The sequence below is a fragment of the Sinocyclocheilus grahami genome, unplaced genomic scaffold (assembly GCF_001515645.1).
Source record: "Sinocyclocheilus grahami isolate Dianchi unplaced genomic scaffold, SAMN03320097.WGS_v1.1 scaffold493.1, whole genome shotgun sequence".
Taxonomy (NCBI): Eukaryota; Metazoa; Chordata; class Actinopteri; order Cypriniformes; family Cyprinidae; genus Sinocyclocheilus; species Sinocyclocheilus grahami.
In genome coordinates, this window is record NW_015505672.1 from 322749 (window position 1) to 343817 (window position 21069).

A 21069-nucleotide genomic window follows, 5' to 3' on the forward strand; every position below is an offset into this window, starting at 1 on the left:
AAGATATAAACATTTAGTTTTTGTCTTGTGAATCTTCCATAAATAATTCACATTTTTATTAAAAGAAAGGCTAACATAATTGTTTATGGGGCCGGGGAAAAAAAGTAATAACTTTCTGTAATGGAGATTGCTTTGAGTTTTAACATTACTAGTTTCCTTGAGCCGTTGCGATGGTAATGCTATGGCAGCGACCCCTTCAAGCCGCTGCGTTTGCTGATTGGCTGATGTGGAGCGAGAGCTAGATTCAGGCCAATCAGAGATGAGATCAATATCAGCGAGTGGAAAACTACAAGCTAGGACACGCTCTTTCGTCACCCCTCGCCCAACCAATCATAATTCTAATCGTCACGTCCTCGCTCTATGATTGGCTCGTATGGGAGGTCGGGTGAAGAAGAATTATAAAAGCCATTAAACGCACGAGTATCGTGGGGCTGTAACGGTGTGGCATCTCGCTTTACAGCCAACACATCGGGGACAAGCTGCTTGTGTATTTTAACTTTTAATTTAAAATATCAACAGAGCCGCTCTACTTCAACATTCAAGGCTTTGCTGTCTTAGGTGAACTGCGAGTTATTCGGATCTCGGGGAATTTGCATGACAGGTAAACGTTACGTGCTTTTTCTACATTCAATTCGTGATGGTTTGTGCTAATCACGTAAATGTAAGCTAACATTAGAAAAGTTGACATCGTTACCGATCGTGATTTGATTAATTGCTTCATATTTTGCACTCCTATCGCCTCTTGGGTCATTTGAACTCCTCTTTGTTCTTGTTTCCTTAATTTGGTGTTGCGTCGTAATGTGCCCGTGATTGTCTCTTGGTCCTGTCTGGACGGTGCACTTACTTACAGTTATGAAAATGGCACGACTGAAATATAAGCATCTGGGTTACGCAGCAGACGGTTACCGGCTTTTGTGTAATCTTCCGTAGAAGCAATCCAGTTAACCTGCAGTCTCGGGTGTCTGATCCGGCTGTTCGCGCATCTAGGCTCGCTGCGATGGAGAAACGATGAAGAGAAACGCATGCCGACTGCCCTGGAAAGTTATGGAGCGCAAATACCTCAATTATGAAATGCATTATCAACATTAAAGTAAAAATATCATTTATAGAATGTTAGGGACTGACGGCTTCAGTCACCATTCACTTTCCATTGCATTTTTGCCCATATACAGAAAGTAAATGTGTAAGACTGTCATTCTAACTAACGTCTCCTTTCGGCTTCTTCACTTTTGGAAGTAACGTTACATGAGCGTGAGTATGTGATGACAGTAGTTTTATTTTTGCCTGAACTAACTATACCTTTAAGTATAGGCGCACGTGAAAGTGTACGGTTTAGTTCCTTGAATGGACTTGAGAGCTGAGCTGTGCGCGCGGGTCGCTACTACTTGTCGATCAAAAATGATTCGCTGTTAGCTTGCAAGCCAGTGGGGAAAGCATCTCAAGTGTTTTAAGTTCAGCGAGACAAAATGAGCGTCCGATCATTTTAGCTTTCTAGATCACACGCTGGTTACACACTTTGAAGCGATGCGCTAACAGTTATTAAACGTTGAACTCGAATGACCTTGAATCGTTAACCTTTTTTATGAATTTTGACATTTTTTTTTTTAACCGTAGTCTCATAAACCAGAAAAGAAATCGTGTCTCATGTCCAGAACCGAAAACGTCTCGTAACTTATGTAACTTTACTCAGACACACACGCCCCCTGGACTCCATTCGAGTCTGTAAACTCAGCTACGTGCATTACACACGTATATATTTAACTAAAATATTAAGCAGGGCTTTATATTTAAGTGTGTTTGTGTATTAATAGGTGTACTTGACATCTGGCACGTCGTGCGGTTACTATTCAGAATGACTCGGCGATTTAGACCTTGGCGCGAACCGCTTTAAAAGGGCGCTGTCACTTTAAGAAATTCTGCACACTCATGGTTACATTGGACTTGTCCTGTTATGTAATAATAATACATCAGTTAATTCATAAGAAGTACTGGCTGAAGCTTATAGTTTGCCTTACTATAATGCAGATTATATAGGGTTATCTAATAGAAGAGGGTAATATTAGTCATGACTATGAAAGTGGAAAGCGGATGAAGTCATATGGTATTGTGTATCTTGGGAGGGGGTTTTATGGTTGAGTATAGCTTTTTCAATGCACCATTTGTTCTCTTTTTTTCATGTAACAGGTGAGCCACCATGGAGCTGCACAACAAAGACACATTTTCTGAGGATATCCTGCCGGTTGTCATTGTTGGTAAGAGTTGACATTATATATTTGCTGTTTTTGAGCTTTGTGTGGTTAAGATGTGCTTCACTCAGTTCATGTGACATGTGACACCCTATCTTCTATGACCACTCACAGGTGTTAATGCACTTTCTACATGCATAATGCATGCAAAATCACCCTACTTTTGTTCTGTTGTTTCTCTCTCGTTGTCGGCTTTGTTCTAGGCCATACTTTTCTGAGCAATTTGAAATGTTGTATTGTAGCCGAGGTCAAGAATTAACTAATGGCCAGGCTCAAATGGAATCTGTGCATGCAGAACTCTACAGAAAGCTGCGCAGCCTTGCACAGAATTGGAATGCATGTTATTCACATGCATGTGCATATTCTGCACATCCAGCACCACTTGCATTTATTCAATATTTTGGCTACTTTGATAATGCTTTCAGCTCAATTACATTTACCATATTTAAACGCAAAATCATATCAGATTAAAAACAGCGATAACCGTTGTTCTGTTGCAGCTTTTTGGTCAGTCACTGAATTTTATTTAGTCTGTGTGATAATTTTGTACTTGACATTCTGGCCCTCTTGGATTAGTCAATAATGTTTTTCATTTGTAAAGCGCATGGGATAAAAGCATTTCCAGTATTCACATGCATGGCTGTGTTTCAGGTAATGGACCATCAGGGATTTGTCTCTCTTATTTGCTGTCGGGATACACGCCTTACTTTTCCCCCGATGGCTTCCATCCCAACCCAGTTTTGCATAACAAGCTGACAGAGAACCCTCTTTTGTCTTTGTTTGACCAGGTAATACATACACATAATCCCCCTATATACATTTACCACACCTATTTACATAACAAGTGCTGATTAATTGTATTGTTTCTCACCAAAAGTCTCTATAGACTACTACAAGGATTAAGGCCCCGATATACTTAAACTAAATTTGAAGAATGAAATTATGTCATAATTTCAAACGAAATCAGGCCAAAACGAAGTTAGTTTTGTGTTTGTTTTGTGCGTTCGAAATTGCTTGCCAAAGTGAACTCTCAGGAAAAGTAATGGGTAATTACTTATAATAAAAAAAATTCGTAATGGGTAAGTGTGCGCTGAGGCTCCGTCTTCCTTCACGCAGAACACTTCTCTGGCTCATTTCGTATGTTGAGTCCGTTGAGGTAAGATCTCCACGGGAGAAAACATGAACACGCTGGAGATCTGCTTTATAGCAGAAAATGAAGTTGTGCTTCTGATGAAATGAGGCACTTTTTTCATGTTTGATATTGTAAAGCTGCTTGCTTTTAAAGGGGTCATATGATGCTGCTAAAAATAACATTATTTGGTGTAATGAAATGTTTATGCGGTTTAAGGTTCAAAAAACACATTATTTTCCACATACTGTACATTATTGTTTCTCCTCTATGCCCCGCCTTTCTGAAACGCGTCGATTTTTACAAAGCTCATCGGTCTGAAAAAGCAAGGTGTGCTGGGATTGGCCAGCTATCCAGTGCGTTGTGATTGGCCGAATACCTCAAGCGTGTGACGGAAATGTTACGCCCCTTACCATACTGCGATGATGCCCTGTCAGGTCAAAGTAGTTTCGCTTTCACAACGAAACAGCGTCACACACAGTGGCCTAGAGTGAGCAGAGGCTGGGGGCTAGAGTTAGCAGTGGCCGGCTAGAGTGAGTGGAGGTCGGCTTAAGAACGGCGCGGCGGGCAGGCTTGCGGCAACCACATGTGACGACCCCCGGGCTGGACTCCGCTTCGTCCACGGTGAAAGCCGATCCGGCGATCCACAGCGCAAAGTTGTAGTATTTCCTCAGCAACCAGCACGGATCAGCTCCAGGCATGATGAAGCAGATATCGTCCTCTTTTGGAAGGCCGAACAAAGTTTCGCTTTCACAACGAATCACACAGCACCTTCACGTCATGGTGGCGGCAACAACAATACTACAGCAAAAATAAAAGTTACGCCTTCTTTATTTGCGTGAACATTTGGGCAGCGTTATGCAAATCTTCCCACATAGTGATGTAGACGTGTGGGGGCGTAGGTAGGTGTGGCTGACTCTTAACTTTTATAAAGAATATCTCTTTGGATTTGAGACTTTAGTCTTTGCAACTTTACAGATCTTCTTTATGCACCAAGAGCTTGTAACACTTCAAAGAGAAATAACAAATTAAAATCGCATCATATGACCCCTTTAAGCAATATAGTGCCATGTAAATACACGTGACGTGACTTTACTGGAGTGCTAATTTGCTGATGTCGTGCAAACATACCCATGTTGCTGTGATGAGATGCTTTCTTTAAAAACATGCTTGCTGTTCTCTCATTTTTGTTGTTTATTTTGTTACTGAGAGGAAAGTGCGCAGCACATATTTACATATTCATCTAAACGCTGCTCTCTTCAGTGTGGGCGGCGTCAGGATGTTCGATAACGGTATACCACTGCTCACGTATTTCGAACTTTGTTTTACCCATAAACGAAGAACGAAAAAGAACTTTGCTGTGAGTATATCGGGGCCTTTAGTGAATATTGTCAATAGTGACAGAATGTAAGAGCACACGTTCTCATGTTCAAATACAGAAATCAAACCCAGTTTTGTTTTATAATGTGCATGTAGGATCTGGAGTACCTGTGTGAGGGTGTAGAGGGCCGTTCGTCAAACCCTGTGGCTGTGCTCTTCGATGCCCTCCTCCTTCCAGATGGTGACTTTGGGGTGGATTGCGCCTCCCCGCTGATATGGAGACATGAGCCGGAAAGGGCCACACACCACCTTGTACTGGGAAAGGGACCACCTGGAGGGGCCTGGCATGTAAGTAACCTAGTAATCTAATGCCTCAAAAAAAATTATTGAGATTTTGGAGACATTTTCCAAAGTCTTATTCTTATTACTGTCATGTGATTAAGAGCAGTGAATAAAACACAGAAAACGTTCATATGTATTAGTTATGAGAAATAGGGTGAAATATGACCTTAAATATCTTCAAGAAAGGTTTCATGAGGTTTATCTGAATACACAAGTCAGTGTTTCCCACAGACTTACACTCAATGTGTGGCGGCACTTCCCCTGGGGGAAATATATACGTGTATATAATGTAAATATAAAACAGAAGACGGGTTTATTGAAAGTGCAAATTAATTCTCTGCCAGCAGGACGCTCTTTAAGAGCGGCAGAAACAGTGGTTTCTGTTCTGGCGCTGTGCTCATGAACGCTACTTTAGCAGGCATTATAGGAAAGATGAAATGAAAATTACATCAAAACTTTTCTGAAGACAATCAGTTCCCTTAAAGACACATTTATATAAAACACCTGTGCCGCGTTTTGATTTTGAAACGTGTAGTGCTCATGCTTATTCAACAAAGTCAAAGCATTTTGGAAAATCTATTTGTGGCGGTCAGTGTTGATATTGTGGCGGGCCGCCACAAATAAGTCAATGTATGGGAAACCCTGCAAGTACAGCCCTGTGGGAAGAAAACATAGATGGGAAAGAACTCATGTGATTATTAGTTGCATGCCTGAAAACAACTGCAACACTGTCTTCTATTGGAGTTTTGTACCAGTTGATCAGATGTTATTCTTGTGCTTTTCCTGCTTCATACCAAGATGTGAAGTTGTTTCTTATGATTGATGCCTGCAGGCGATGGAGGGCTCAATGCTGACACTCAGCTTGGCTAACTGGATGGAACTTCCTGGTTTGAAGCTGAAGGAATGGATGAGAGATAAACGAAGGTATAAAGAAATGAAACTGAAACATTAAAATACAATTAGTCTAGAGAAGAAAGGGCTCATCTTTCATACAACATTCATTTTCATACAAGATTCTTGGCATCTTGAGATAAAAATAAGATTCCTCCATTGAGTTAGTCCTAGAACTAAACTGAAACTATTAGGTGACTTGCAGCTGCTCTGTGTACATTTCTTTTAAAATACTTTTTTCTTTTCCTAACATAATGTGAGGAGTATAACTAAGTGAGCCATAATTATCTTAATTTCTCTTAAAATGTAAATAACATGGTTTTGAGCCACAATGAGTATAAATATTTTATGAAGTTACAAATTATCAGAATGAACAAAACAATTATCTAACATACTGGTTTGTGTGTGCAGAAATTTACGCAATGACCGGGCCACACCAGCTGAGATTGCGTCGTACTATCAGCACTATGTGACTAAAATGGATCTGGAGAAGAGCTTTGCTTGTGGCACCACCGTGACCTCAGTGTCTCGGGATTCCCTTGAATCTGGCTGCTCCGTTTGGAAGATCCAAGGCCTCCAGAGAAGAGCAAGTAGTGGTGAAGGAAATGAAGTAATTGAAGTCCCTTTCTCAGTCTATGCAGAGAACGTGGTGCTTGCCACAGGAACCCACGACATCCCAGCCCGTCTCGGCGTGGATGGTGAAAACCTTCCCTTCGTTTGCCACAGCTTCTGGGAGCTGGAGGCTGCCATTTCCTCAGGCCGTTTGGACCGTGCTTCAGAGCCGGTTCTTGTGGTTGGTGCTGGGTTGACGGCGGCGGATGCAGTTCTCGCTGCACATCACTTGAACACACCTGTATATCATGCCTTTAGGCGACCTGTGAGTGATCCGGCACTCATCTTCAACCAACTGCCCAAGCTCCTCTACCCTGAGTACCACAAAGTGCACCAAATGATGAGCCAACCGCAGCACAAAGTGGATGAGTCGGTGGTTTATCTGTCCAACCAACCTCTTTCTTCACCTGCTGATGGCACCAGCCCGTATACCTGTTACCCTGGTTACCTCAGTTTCCCAAAGCATCATGTAGCTGCCTTCAGACCTGATGGCAAGTGCGTGCTAGAGGATGAGAGAGGGCTACAGACAGTGCTGCAAGTCTCAATGGCGCTCGTTTTGATTGGTGCCTATCCCAACCTGTCATTCCTCCAAGAACATGGTCGCCCACTGGCGGTGGACTCAGAAGAGCCAATCAGTTGTCGGCGTAACCCACTAGACGTGGATCCATACAAGTATGAGTGCGTGAAGGAGCCAGGGATGTATGCCATGGGTCCACTGGTGGGTGAGAACTTTGTGCGGTTCCTGAAAGGCGGAGCTTTGGCCATAGTGTGTGACATCGCCCGAAAACGAAGTAAAAAACGACAAGAGAAATGCACAACAAGCTCATTGAATATTCAGCTGACCAACTGCACATTGGAAGCATGAAAAGACTTTGACTTTAAAGGGGTGAAAAGAGATTTTTGATATATAGCTATCTGGTACTTCCAGAATCCTTCAGAAACGCCACATTACATGGCAGAAAATGCTCAGTGGTTCTGCTCCGACTGACACAGAGGAACCAGTTGTTGAATGGTTCCTGACTGTTCCGGCCTCCCACTGCAAGTGCTTGCATGTAGACGTGCAAATGCACTGACACAGATCTTTGTTGTTAATGGCTAACTAACTCGCCTCTAAACATTCATCTGAGTTTATAGACACGGGGTGCTTTAACACTTCAGGGATTTTGTTCATGGCTGCTCACTCGAAACACTACTCATGTTCTCACAGCAATCATGTTCTGTTGTGCCAAATTATTAACATTTGTAATCTCCGTGTTTTCAAATCTAAAATTTCCTTCATGCAAGGAAAACACAAAACTAATCTTTGCCAAGGAAATGATGCTGTTGTATCAGTGTTTGTACTAACACTCTTACTGTCCTCTTTAATGAATGTATAAATCAGTGGACCGAAAAAAAGATCATTATAGCATTTCAACTTTTTGTCTTCCGTACATTGCCTTCCCAAGTAAAGCATACAGTTGTAGTGAATCCATTGGTTATACCAGCAAACCAGACTTGAGTGTCTAGAATTGGGGCTCTTAATAAGACGTCCTTGTTTCATGCTGCTGTTACTAACCAAAGCCAAACCTCAGAGAGGTCAGGCTGCACTTACAAAACTGACCACAAGAGGGCCTTTGCACACCCGTGATGAAAGCTAGCAACATTGCATGAGACATGATGATCCATCAGGACATTATTTGAATGAATGATTAATCCTATATAAGCTTATTTATCTGTCATGGGCCAAATATATGGCCTCGATGACCTTTTGATGCAATGAGTAAACTGTACATTTATTTTAAATTTTATAAAATTTAAATGCAAATCAAATGCATATCTTGTTCCTTTATGAAAAATGATTTTAGATTCAACGAATATGATATGAAATATTTTTTTTATTTAATCTAAAAATGAATTCTGCTATATTACTTGCATGTACGTTATGATCCCTGGCAGCTCCGATTAAACACGTTTGTTTAAAATAAATGTTAAAATCGTTTGTACATTTTTGAAAGAAAAATATGTATAATTTATCTACATGGGTTGCAGTCAAATACTATTAAAAAAAAAATTTAATAAAAAATGGAGCCTGGAAACAATACTGTGCCGTCATGTGTCTGTCTAGGGCTGTTACTCTTACGCTGCAGTTTTAAGAATGTTGGTCAAAAAAGTGCAAAGTTTTTAGAAATGTGTTTAATACATTGTTCATACTGTTCCATCCATAAAAAGGTCACATGATAACAATATGGCTTCTGCATGTTGGTTAAACAACACTGATAGATGTATTCTATTATTGCTTTTAAGGCAAAAGTTTTAAAAATATTTTCTTATATTGCTTCACTGCTTTTTAAAATGAGTGGTAATATGAAAGAAAAATATTATATATATGATATATACATAAATATTAAAAGCATATGCAGTATATACCGTACTTTTTATAATGCACTGGTATTACATCCCATATATTGCAAAAATGTATGTGATGTAATACCAGTGCATAAATAAAGTTTCACCTCTAGATGGTAGCAAGCACCTACTACAGTTCAAGGACCTCTGTAGTAGTGCTGCAGTCATGTTTAGAATGCCTTGTAAGATGTTTTTGAGAGCAGTCTCTGTAAATGAATTCTAAAAATCCCTACTTTCCTTACTTTTCATTATTTTTTTCCAAAAAAAAACTTATTTCGAAACGTATTCATGTATATGTGAACTGATCTGTTGATTTCGTAGCAACACTCAAAATACACTGACTTTGTGAGTCTGGACGTGTGTGTGCTATGAGTGGGCACATACGGCTGTGTGGGAAGCTCTTTGCATCTTTGCAGACTGCTGAACAAGGTGACCTCAGCTCTCTCCCACAGACAGACAGGTGGCCACTAGAGGAGGTGATGCTGAATTGATCATGTCTGCGTTGCTATGAGACCTGAGCTCAGAGGTGGACTCATTTCATAATGTCAGGTAACAGCACAAGGCTGGGCAAGATCACAATGGTGCTGACTCATAGATGATATGAATCCTTGAAAACCAGCTCACTTGTGTGTAGATGGATATAACAGGATGTAGTTCTGTGTGTTCTGATTCATCTTAATAGAAAGTACATTTTAAGTTGCTTAAGGAGAGAGTTTAGCAATTGTGGACAGTGTGTAGTCATAAGTAAATGGTTTTTAACATGTTTTATAACTATAAATGGTTAAATAGAGTTTTACTTGTTCGTCTTAAATGTTTTTAAAAGTACAAATATTTCATATTGTCTCTAAATAATTGTTATGAGGCCATAGATGTATATCTCTTTTATTTACATACATAACTATGTATGTTGATGACAAAAGTAACGGAAAAGCACGAACGTTTCCGAAGTACTAATGCTCCGCCCCTTTTTTGAGTTCGTCGCCAGCCGATGCACACAAACGGGTTAGAAAGCGAGCGAGCCAGGAGTGAAGGTTTACCGCTCACTCTGGAATCTTTCAGGAGTCGAAACTTTAGTCAGGTTTTGCTGTATTCATTTTACCCGGAAAGCTCTTTCTAACTGCAAGCGCTCAAAATAATCATCAGAAGGGATATATCAGCGGGTTGACCGACTGAATGAAACCATGAGGAATAAAAAACACGGCGGTTGTCGCGGTCTGAACTAAACGTGACTATCGATCCCGCAGAGCCAAGGTTTTGAAAACGCCGAGCCCAGGTACTTTGGCGCAGATTTCCAACGGTCGGTTTTTCCTGCGGGTTTACCTGTGCTTACGTGGCACGTTTTCGACCTGGAGACTTATTGTCAAAAATCCCGTTTTTATGTTTTTTTTATCCACTTGTGTCGTGACGGTGCGATGTATTTTCGGAGGTTTAGTAAGTTGCGTGGCCGGGACTAGTTTACTTGCGCCGGACAGCCAATCAGCGGAATAACACTCATTATTTTTGCGTTAATTTATCCTCTTTTGTCTTTTTCACACGATAGCCTTTAAAAACAGCCTCGTACCGCACCCGTCAGATATTGACAGCGGGTTTCGAGGATAGCTTTCACAAGGAGGATAAGTGTCACCGCTGCGCGTGTGTTTTTGGGGTGGTAAAATGGATGCGGGAATGGAGAAGGAGTGCAGCGCTTTGGGAGGGCTCTTCCAAATCATCATGAACGACATGAAGGTGAGTCCCTCTCAGATTGAAATTACACACCCGATGCTTTGATTTACCCCCCAACATCATGGGTGGGGTTGGAGTCTGCTTGTAGCCTCAGAATAAGTTATTTTCCAGCTGTTTTGGAGGGTTGGCAACAGTTCTGTGGTTGGCCGGCTGCTGATAGATGTGAATCCAGCCGCCCTGTGATGTGCGTCCCCTTCAAATCACCATTTAAATGTGTGTAGACTGATCATCTCTGTTATATGAGTACATTGACTTGTTAGAAAGACTGTATAGATTTAGCTTTACGTGTAATATAGTAAAAATATGTGGTTAATCCATCTTCCCTGTTCAAAGGCACTTCAAAGGGATTGCTGTCACACTAACATAAAACTAGCATGTTATTAAAATGGTTAATTTGACATGCACCATGGTTGTCTGATGGTACCATGGCAGAACCATATTCATATACCATAGTGTTTGAATTGTACATCAAGGTCACTATGGTATTTGCCAAAATGTCATTTAAATATGGTTATGTATTTAAATGAGCCAGGTAGATATGATGGTATAGGAGTATAATATTCATTCAGTACCATGGCATATATCAAAGTGCTGTGCTATTACCCGGTCTAGTTTACAAAATCAATCAGTCCATCTAAAATGTGTCCGCTCGGTTTGTCATCTGTCATTCGTTCTAGTTAACAGTCTCAGCACATGCAGTGTGGTAAGTTATGTCCTGTTGTCTAACAGCAGTGTTGGTGAGCCTGTAACTGTATGAACACTTCAAGATTTTTTTATTTGTCACATACATGGTTATATAGAGAATATATGACCAGCAGTGAAATGTAAGTCAGGTCCGCTCCATGGACAGTGCAATTATTAAAGAATACAAACACAAGAAAATTATATATAAATATAGGTATGGAAAAAGTAAGATAAGAATAAAATCAAATGCGCAGGACAGTATACTGTAGACTTAATAAATATTAAGATGAGCAAGCGTGTGCAAACAGGTTGTACAGGGTAGTTACATAGCAGCAATAGGGGTAAAAAAGTGAATAAATAAAATATTACAGAAATTGCTGTGTGCAAGTGACAATGTCAGTATATTAATTGTCTTACTGATAATTAAGTGAAGTCATATTTCTAAATTGTGAGGAACATTGAACACTGGATAGTGTCTTTTAATGTACTGTAAACGTAAAACATGAAAATATTCTACAAATACTGCTCATACCAGTTGTTCATCATCATAACTCTGACTAATCATTTGCTTAGTTGAACATGTGTTGTAATGCAGTGGTGTGTGAGTGCACACAGGTGAGCAGGAAGTCTTTAACACGTTTCACATTCTGTCATAAGCATGGCTCAATATGTGACTCAGGCTTTATTCATAGTATTAAAATCTAGACCAGGGGTAGGCAACGTCGGTCCTGGTCCTGCAGAGTTTAGCTCTAACCCTAATCAAACACACCTGAACAAGCTAATTAAGGTCTTCAGGATTACTAAGGCTACAGGCAGGTGAGGTTTTTTTTCAGGGTTGGAGCTAAACTCTCCAGGACTGACGTTGCCTAACCCTGATCTAGACGTTTAGGCTCAATTTACAGGTATGCACTCAGTCAAACCATTGTTTTTTTCTGTCCTGAAAGGATTTCTATTATGACGTCTGGTTGGTTTATGCATCATACTACTCATTTTATGTGATGTATTGTGTTTCAAATGCTCAGAAAAAACATTGTGGATATCATTTTTGGACTTTGTGTTGTGCCTATACAAGTATTCTCAAAAGGTATTTGGACACTTTGGCCACACTACAAAATATGGTAGTTAAAATATAATAATAATAAAAAGTCACACTTAAAAAGAGTAACTTGAATTATATTTCTATGTAATGCAACAGCATACATTTCTTAATTGTTCAAATATACTTTGGGCCACGGTATTTTAGGAACATGTGGATTGTTGCATGTTTGGCTGACATTTAATGGTTTGCTTTTATGATGATGAATTTCCATTTTTTGTTTCTACTCAGTTGGAGGGGTACTCTGAGTTTCATGAGTGAATGAATGGACCAGCAGTTTTTGGCAATGTTTAGCTATCCATTTGTATGCGTGCTGTTAATGTGGAAATAGGCCATTTGATTCACAGGAAGGGGGAAGTGTGCAGGATATCCCCATGATTGTGTGTGTGTGTGTGTGCCTGTAAATTTGCATGCATGTAAAGTTATGATTCACAGAAAAACAGCTGCAGGGCAAAGGCTACATTTTGACCTGTTGGAACTCAATATAGCGCCGACCTTAGTGTGCACTGATGTCCAAGTGCATGGATCAGAGAAGTTAAGTAACTTCTATGAATGTTTAGATTATTGTCTAGATTTAAAGATTTAGTTCATCCCCCAAAAAAGTCATAATTTGCTCACCCTCAAGTGGGTTCATGTCAGAAGATTTGTTTCAAAGAGCATAACTTATTTTTGATTGGGATATTTACTTTCCTTAGTGTGCTTTGCAATCAAGTAGGGATGCACTGATATGAAAATTTTGGCCGATACCGATAACCGATTATTCTTTATTTTTGAAAGCCGATAACCGATATGTTGGCCGATAAATCCATATCCAAATTGTTATAAACTTTTTGAGAGCCTGATTACAAAAAAGGTCTCATCATTAAAAGCCACATCCCAAACACTTCAACATAAGCAGCCTAGTTTGAACGGTGTACGTTTTAAAAATATTTTTACTCTCCCATTACCAAATTTAGTCATAAAAAAGTCTTACAAATAAATAAAATAATGCAAACAAGTCACTGGACATCATTACACGTGTAAAGAATCAAAATGAATGCGCCACAGATCAATAAAACAGAATAGCCTCTGCACGGACAATAATTAAATGATTTTAAGTACTAAACCATATTGTTGATGAAAATAATAAGAGAAAAATACAAGTGGTTGTTGTTATTAATAATATATCAATGATTTTGAAAAAGTAACAAATTAATACCACTGTTTTAAATAGCAGCCGTTGAGCTGCGCGTGCTGAAGCCGAAGAGCTGAATGAACACGGTAAACTGAAGCGTTTTGCTGGCAGCTTATTTAACTCAAGGAAATGCATCCTGAGATTAATATTAATACAACATAAACATAATATTACAACTTATATATGTACAAAATGACGCAGTTATTGCATGCTATAGTCAGAATGTGTGATCCTGTTGTGGATGCGCTCTTCCCATAACAACGCGCTGAAACACGGCAACTAAACCCAAAGAATTCACAACGTTTTATTATAATAATGTTCTCATTAGAATGTTATATACACAACATTCCCAATCATAGTTATTAATGTTGTGCACTGCTGTTTGAGCTGCGTGCGCTGAGCTAAAGATGATCACTGGTAAACTGAAGCGCTCTTTTAACTTAACCAAACGCATTCTATATGAGATAAATCAGATATACATCAAATAAACACAATATTACAACGTACAATTGCACAAAAGGCTGCAAACAAACAGCGCACATCTGAAGTGTCTCTGAAGGAAATAATGCATTATTTATCGGTTTTAAGATATCGGCCAAATTTTCTTATCAGGCCGATACCGATAACAGAAAAAATGAGCATTTATCGGCCGATACCGATATGGTGGCCGATACATCGTGCATCCCTACAATCAAGCATAAGCTCTCAAACAATACAAAGTGCAAAGCTTTAATACTATTACTTAAATAAGCAGGACTAAGTAGCTATTCCCAGATTCCAGACGTCAGGTATTTGGAGGGAATCATAAATTAGTCTATATTCTCACTACATTATTTTGGATAGATCTAATGTCTGTATGCACCCTCATCTCATACATTATACTCAGTGGTGCACCTAATTTCCACAAAGTTCAAGAGTAATCAATGTAAAGTGCTTCGCTAGCTGCTGATTACTTGTATAAAATGTCACTTACAAAAAGTGCAAATTAGGGCAGCACGATAAATCGAAATGGAATCGAGATCGTGATTCGACAGAAGCTGCGATTGTCATGCGTATCTTTCAGTGAAGCACGGTTCTGTGATCAGCAGTAAATCTCCATCCGAAGGCCAGTTGGCGCTCTCGAGCTGAAACTCCGAATACGCCTCGCAGAAGAAACCCGGAAAATGCCAATTGCTGCAGCTGAATAAACAGAAGATTCAACTGCTTTCATTGATTCAACGTGACTAATAAACACACGACTACAGCAATATACGGTTTATCTGAGTTCTTCTTCTTCTTCTTCTTCTTATTATTATTATAATTTTCATTAAAATAAAGTATATTTATAATGCAGTACCTTTATCACTTCTTAAATACTATGACATATGTTGCGTGCCTTATTCTGTGTAAGAAGCCACATCATCTCACAGAAGGATTTATTTCAAACACTTGACTGACGTTATGAAGTGCGTTTGGAGTAAAATATGTTATTAAATGTGGTATTTTCACATGCTTTCAGATGAAGCAGCATTTACTACACAGAGCTGTAGTTCTCTGAGAAGCTATGCAAACAGCTGTCATTATCGCGAACGATTTCTTCGATTTCATAATCGTGCTATAAAATCGTCTGCAAATTTATTTTTTGCGTAACTTGTCAGTGAACTACAGCTATGTGTAGTAAATTCTGCTCCATCTGAAAGCACGTGATGATGATTTCCTGCTGATTACAGAACCGGCATTACTATTAAAATGCGCATGTTTTTTTTTTCTGCTTTACTTAATGTTTATGTAGGGGTGGGCGACATGGCAAAAATATTATATCACGATTTTTTTCAGGAAAATCACGATTCACAATTTTATCATGATTCTTTTTCATGTTGGTTTTACTATTTTGCAAGTTGTCTGAACAGTACAGCCAAACTCATTTCCCTATTTTAAAAACAAAGCCTTTACAAGGTAACAAAAAAGAATGGCAGATATTTAGGCCAAAGTGGGTGAAGAAAAAAATCTTTGTCATTATTTTATCTTTGTTATTAAAAAATAAGAACAAAGATACACATTACAATTACACATAATATACAAATAAAACAAACAGTGCTTTATTTTTCAGGTATGGTAGGTGTATTTAGCAGTAGAAACTGAATGAACAAATATGAAAATAAAACACTATATACACTTAATTGTATAAATTATCCTACATTGATTCCCACTCTCAAGTTGTTTGAAACCTAAATGAGTTTCTTTCTTCTGTTTAACATAAAAGTTATTTTGAAGAATGTGGGTAACCAAACAGTTGATGGTCACCAGTGACTTCCATAGTGTTTTTTCCCCACTATCAAAGTCAATGGGGACCAGCAACTGTTTGGTTACCCACATTCTTCAAAATATATTTTGTGTTCCGCACAAGAAAGAAATTAACACAGGTTTGGGACAACATGTGAGTGAGTAAATAACGACAGAATTGTAATTTTTGGATGAACTATCCCTTTAATGACAAGCGGCATCATGTTTAGTACTGTCGCTTTAAGACCAGCACGCATCTAATATACTGGCACGCAGCCGTTTTTCTCTCAACAGTTTAGTTTCATTATAGACATAACCATCTGTGATTATATGTAAACCTTGTGTGTTTTTGACGGTATTAGTGCAGTCAGATGCAAAATATTTATCTTTATGCAAAAGATAAAGATAAAATATGTAAGAACAGAAAAACTTTTAAATGAAGACAGAATTTTAGATTTTGGATGACCTGTCCTGTGAATAATGGAACAACGCAAAGATTCCTTTGCCCTTTATAATGTGATCTTTACTGGACCATTGTGTTTGTAGGTAACATTGGACACCTCCATTTATTTGGAGAGAAGGATAACGCAACAGAATTCCATCCTCCCCTGGAAAAATACTGTGAAAGATTGGTTCCGATCATAATACACAGACTCGGGTGGAGAGATGTGTCTTAGTAGGGTTCACAAGGTTTCAATAAGCTAGACAGAGAATGGCAGGACAGCAGGTAACCTGAGAGTTTTCCCCTTCTGTTGCACTGTTTGCAATATGTACTTTAGATTGCTGAACTGGCATCCGATTACTCTACTGTCTACAGATTTTATTTACTGTGATTGTATTTACCCTGATAATGATACACTACATATAGTATGCTAACTGTTTTTGCCTTGAAGTTCGTTAGAACAAGAAATCACATAAACAAGTTGGAGTTAAGCATAGCACAGATACAATAATATATTGTTATATTTTTTTCACTATTGTGTCAAATCTGTAGATCATTGTGTATGTGTGTTTGTTTTTTTTAAATGTGTGCATTTATATAATTTCTTAGTTCAGTTAATGTAAATAGCAAGTCGCCTAAATAAGCATAGTTGATGCACTGGACAAAACCTTTGCAAAGTGCTTGCAGTTTCAGTTGCATTGTCTTGAATAGTGACATATTGCAGACAATAAGCTAATTTCACTTGACCTGGTTTCAAATGCTTAAGATTAGGGCTGGGCGATATAGCAAAAAAAATGATCAACGATGTAATGTTTTATATCGTTCGGTATCGATAATTATTGACATTTATAACTTTAAATTGTCAACGCTAGGAAGTAACTGTCTATAAAAAAATGTGCATTACATCTAAATTAACTTGTATAAATCAAATAATTTTGTAAATTGCATAAACAATTATGAACAAAACAGCATCACGTATTTATGCATTGCTTAGTACAAAGAGCCGAATCGCCCGTCACACAGATTGCATTTAAAAACATATGAGACGCAGTGAAAAGGAATAAACCTCCACTAATTTGTGACATGTTTTCTAAAAGTTTAAACTGTTTTAACTTTTGCATGGCTTTCTATACCTCTCTTGTGTGAGACGTGAGTGCAGCAGTCGTATTTGTCCGTTTAGAAAATGCGCTGAATATGCATTCTGTGTGAATGGCTTGGTTTCGGTTTTAACGTAATCAAGATCTTCTAGGCATTGAGTTACTATATTTCTCTAATATTTTGAATGAATAACGCAGCAACTGCACGTCTCGTGGGCTAGACTAACAAAACATTAAACTAGGGCTGCACGATAAATCGCATGCAATATTTAACACGCATCTGGTCAGAAAGCCGGTTCTGTAATCAGCGGTAAATCTCCTTTACCTGCAGGCTTTCACATCTGTCTGCATCACTCCTAGCACGTGCCTATATCGAACATTTTTTATATCGTTACCGAAGAAGGTGTACCGTCGATAAATATTGATACCGTTTTATCGCCCAGGCTTACTTCAGATATGCAGTGTTATTTGTGACTTCACGTTTTGCCTGGTGGATGATAAAACAGGTGAAAAATCTCTTAGATTTACATGGGGCTGTTGCGATACCCGCAATACCGCGCTATTGACGAGCAAACAGCAGAGGAATTAGAACTTTTTTCATAGGGTTATGCCCTTCTCTTTTTACACTTCGTGCATGGGTACTGAATATTAAATAAGTTAGTAATGATAACATAATGTGTACCATGCTGATTTGTACTGAGGCTCCGTAGATTTACAGACAATGAATGAGAGCGAGATCAACTGAGCATGTGCGATTACTTGCGAGTCATATATATTTGTGAAAATAGGTAGTCATGTCCAAGGAAAGCCAAATCTCCGTCTTAGCATCGACGCATTGGTCAGCTGAGCCTTCTAACGTGGCGCTCAAAGTTAAAATGATTTCAACAGCGCTTTTCATTTTGTCTCTCTTTGAATGAATCAGCGTTTTTGAACGTGTAGTTGAATGAACGGTTTAAAGACTCACTCAAAGACAGTCCCTTTCCACAACCTTGTGGCGCAACAATGTAACTGCACTGACTTACAGCCCATCTAGAACGCGTGCAGGTGGAAATATCAATAGAAAGTCTCTTGTCCAGTCGGATTCGAGGATCAGAACAAACTGTTATACATATAGCCTAACAATAAACTAAAAAACAACTAAATAGCCTTATGTGCAGTTTCAGTTGCATTGTCTTGAATAGTGACATATTGCAGACAATAAGCTAATTTCACTTGACCTGGTTTCAAATGCTTAAGATTAGGGCTGGGCGATATAGCAAAAAAAATGATCAACGATGTAATGTTTTATATCGTTCGGTATCGATAATTATTGACATTTATAACTTTAAATTGTCAACGCTAGGAAGTAACTGTCTATAAAAAAATGTGCATTACATCTAAATTAACTTGTATAAATCAAATAATTTTGTAAATTGCATAAACAATTATGAACAAAACAGCATCACGTATTTATGCATTGCTTAGTACAAAGAGCCGAATCGCCCGTCACACAGATTGCATTTAAAAACATATGAGACGCAGTGAAAAGGAATAAACCTCCACTAATTTGTGACATGTTTTCTAAAAGTTTAAACTGTTTTAACTTTTGCATGGCTTTCTATACCTCTCTTGTGTGAGACGTGAGTGCAGCAGTCGTATTTGTCCGTTTAGAAAATGCGCTGAATATGCATTCTGTGTGAATGGCTTGGTTTCGGTTTTAACGTAATCAAGATCTTCTAGGCATTGAGTTACTATATTTCTCTAATATTTTGAATGAATAACGCAGCAACTGCACGTCTCGTGGGCTAGACTAACAAAACATTAAACTAGGGCTGCACGATAAATCGCATGCAATATTTAACACGCATCTGGTCAGAAAGCCGGTTCTGTAATCAGCGGTAAATCTCCTTTACCTGCAGGCTTTCACATCTGTCTGCATCACTCCTAGCACGTGCCTATATCGAACATTTTTTATATCGTTACCGAAGAAGGTGTACCGTCGATAAATATTGATACCGTTTTATCGCCCAGGCTTACTTCAGATATGCAGTGTTATTTGTGACTTCACGTTTTGCCTGGTGGATGATAAAACAGGTGAAAAATCTCTTAGATTTACATGGGGCTGTTGCGATACCCGCAATACCGCGCTATTGACGAGCAAACAGCAGAGGAATTAGAACTTTTTTCATAGGGTTATGCCCTTCTCTTTTTACACTTCGTGCATGGGTACTGAATATTAAATAAGTTAGTAATGATAACATAATGTGTACCATGCTGATTTGTACTGAGGCTCCGTAGATTTACAGACAATGAATGAGAGCGAGATCAACTGAGCATGTGCGATTACTTGCGAGTCATATATATTTGTGAAAATAGGTAGTCATGTCCAAGGAAAGCCAAATCTCCGTCTTAGCATCGACGCATTGGTCAGCTGAGCCTTCTAACGTGGCGCTCAAAGTTAAAATGATTTCAACAGCGCTTTTCATTTTGTCTCTCTTTGAATGAATCAGCGTTTTTGAACGTGTAGTTGAATGAACGGTTTAAAGACTCACTCAAAGACAGTCCCTTTCCACAACCTTGTGGCGCAACAATGTAACTGCACTGACTTACAGCCCATCTAGAACGCGTGCAGGTGGAAATATCAATAGAAAGTCTCTTGTCCAGTCGGATTCGAGGATCAGAACAAACTGTTATACATATAGCCTAACAATAAACTAAAAAACAACTAAATAGCCTTATGTTATTTATCTTATTTACACGACGGCATGTCATTTTGGTCTCTACGTTATGGTCGCGCTCTCTGTATCCTGCACCGTGGAGTTCCGCCCCGATGCGCGCGTGCGCGCACACACACACACACACGTGCGTGCACTCTCACTAGTATTTGTAAATATTAAGCCACAAAACGACACTTTAAATATGAATTCTGTGTGTCTCTGTTAATGAATGGCGCAGACGCGCGGTTTTATTTAGTTACTTGTATTGAAGCGCGTGAAGCTTGCGGTGGTCTGCCGCCTCACTAAATGAGGATAAATACATGAACAACATCTCCAGAACTGCTCTGAGAGTCACTTCATGAGCATTTGACCGTTTCATTTGAGTAAAACTATCCTAATATCATATACACACAGAAATGTAAAGGTATTCACAGCAACCCGTCAAAATAAAAGTTTGGTTTAACTTGAAGGCATTGTGGCAGAAATATATTACTGTTGTTCAGTAGAATGTACGTAACGGGCTGCTACTACTACTAATAAACTTATTAAAACCTTATTTTTAAGGAATAATCATACAATATTTCTTCAATGTTTTAATTGTAATATTAAATGACCAAAAAATATTTTGGAAATATTTTGAAATATTTCCAAACAATAAAATGTTTAATTTTTATTACTTAAAAGCTAGATTAAATTAAAAAGTTTATGCCTTAAAAAATGTAAATACACAACAAAGAATTCTGAGCAAAAAATCATAAGGCTATTGTAAGAATAAATGAAACTTGTTTTTATGCTTCCAAATAATTGGACATGCTAAAACAGAATGTGGTAACAATAAAAAAATTAAGTTGGGAAAAATAAAACATTTCCTAGGGCCCTAAACATGTAATTTTTGTTAAATTTTTAATAAATTGATGTTAAATTGTTTAAGTTTCATGATTTTAATTAATTAGACATGCTTTTTGATTAAT

At 38.6% G+C, this 21069-nt stretch overlaps 2 protein-coding genes across 6 annotated transcripts in view; both read left to right on the plus strand.

Annotated features, from left to right (window-relative positions):
• Nucleotides 1-417: 417 nt before the first annotated feature.
• LOC107554178 (oxidative stress-induced growth inhibitor 2-like) lies at nt 418-8495 on the plus strand. Of its 3 annotated transcripts, XM_016236604.1 has the most exons (6): nt 418-601; nt 2185-2252; nt 2898-3034; nt 4852-5043; nt 5870-5961; nt 6340-8495. In XM_016236604.1, the coding sequence occupies exons 2-6, from the start codon at nt 2195-2197 to the stop codon at nt 7403-7405; spliced, it is 1545 nt and encodes a 514-aa protein (XP_016092090.1). In that variant the 5' UTR covers nt 418-601; nt 2185-2194; the 3' UTR covers nt 7406-8495. The 3 variants fall into 3 exon arrangements, with proteins under 3 accessions (XP_016092090.1, XP_016092092.1, XP_016092091.1); XM_016236606.1 differs by lacking the exon at nt 2898-3034; XM_016236605.1 differs by lacking the exons at nt 418-601; nt 2185-2252; nt 2898-3034 and adding an exon at nt 4413-4735.
• A 1436-nt stretch (nt 8496-9931) lies between these two features.
• LOC107554179 (MTSS1-like protein) overlaps nt 9932-21069 on the plus strand; it is a 78156-nt gene continuing 67018 nt past the window's right edge. For 2 of the 3 annotated variants that reach the window (XM_016236608.1, XM_016236609.1), the window contains exon 1: nt 9932-10650. In XM_016236608.1, coding sequence (XP_016092094.1) covers nt 10579-10650 — 72 coding nt within the window. In that variant the 5' untranslated portion in view covers nt 9932-10578. The remainder of the gene's footprint in view (nt 10651-21069) is intronic. The other variant, XM_016236607.1, reaches the window with a different exon arrangement.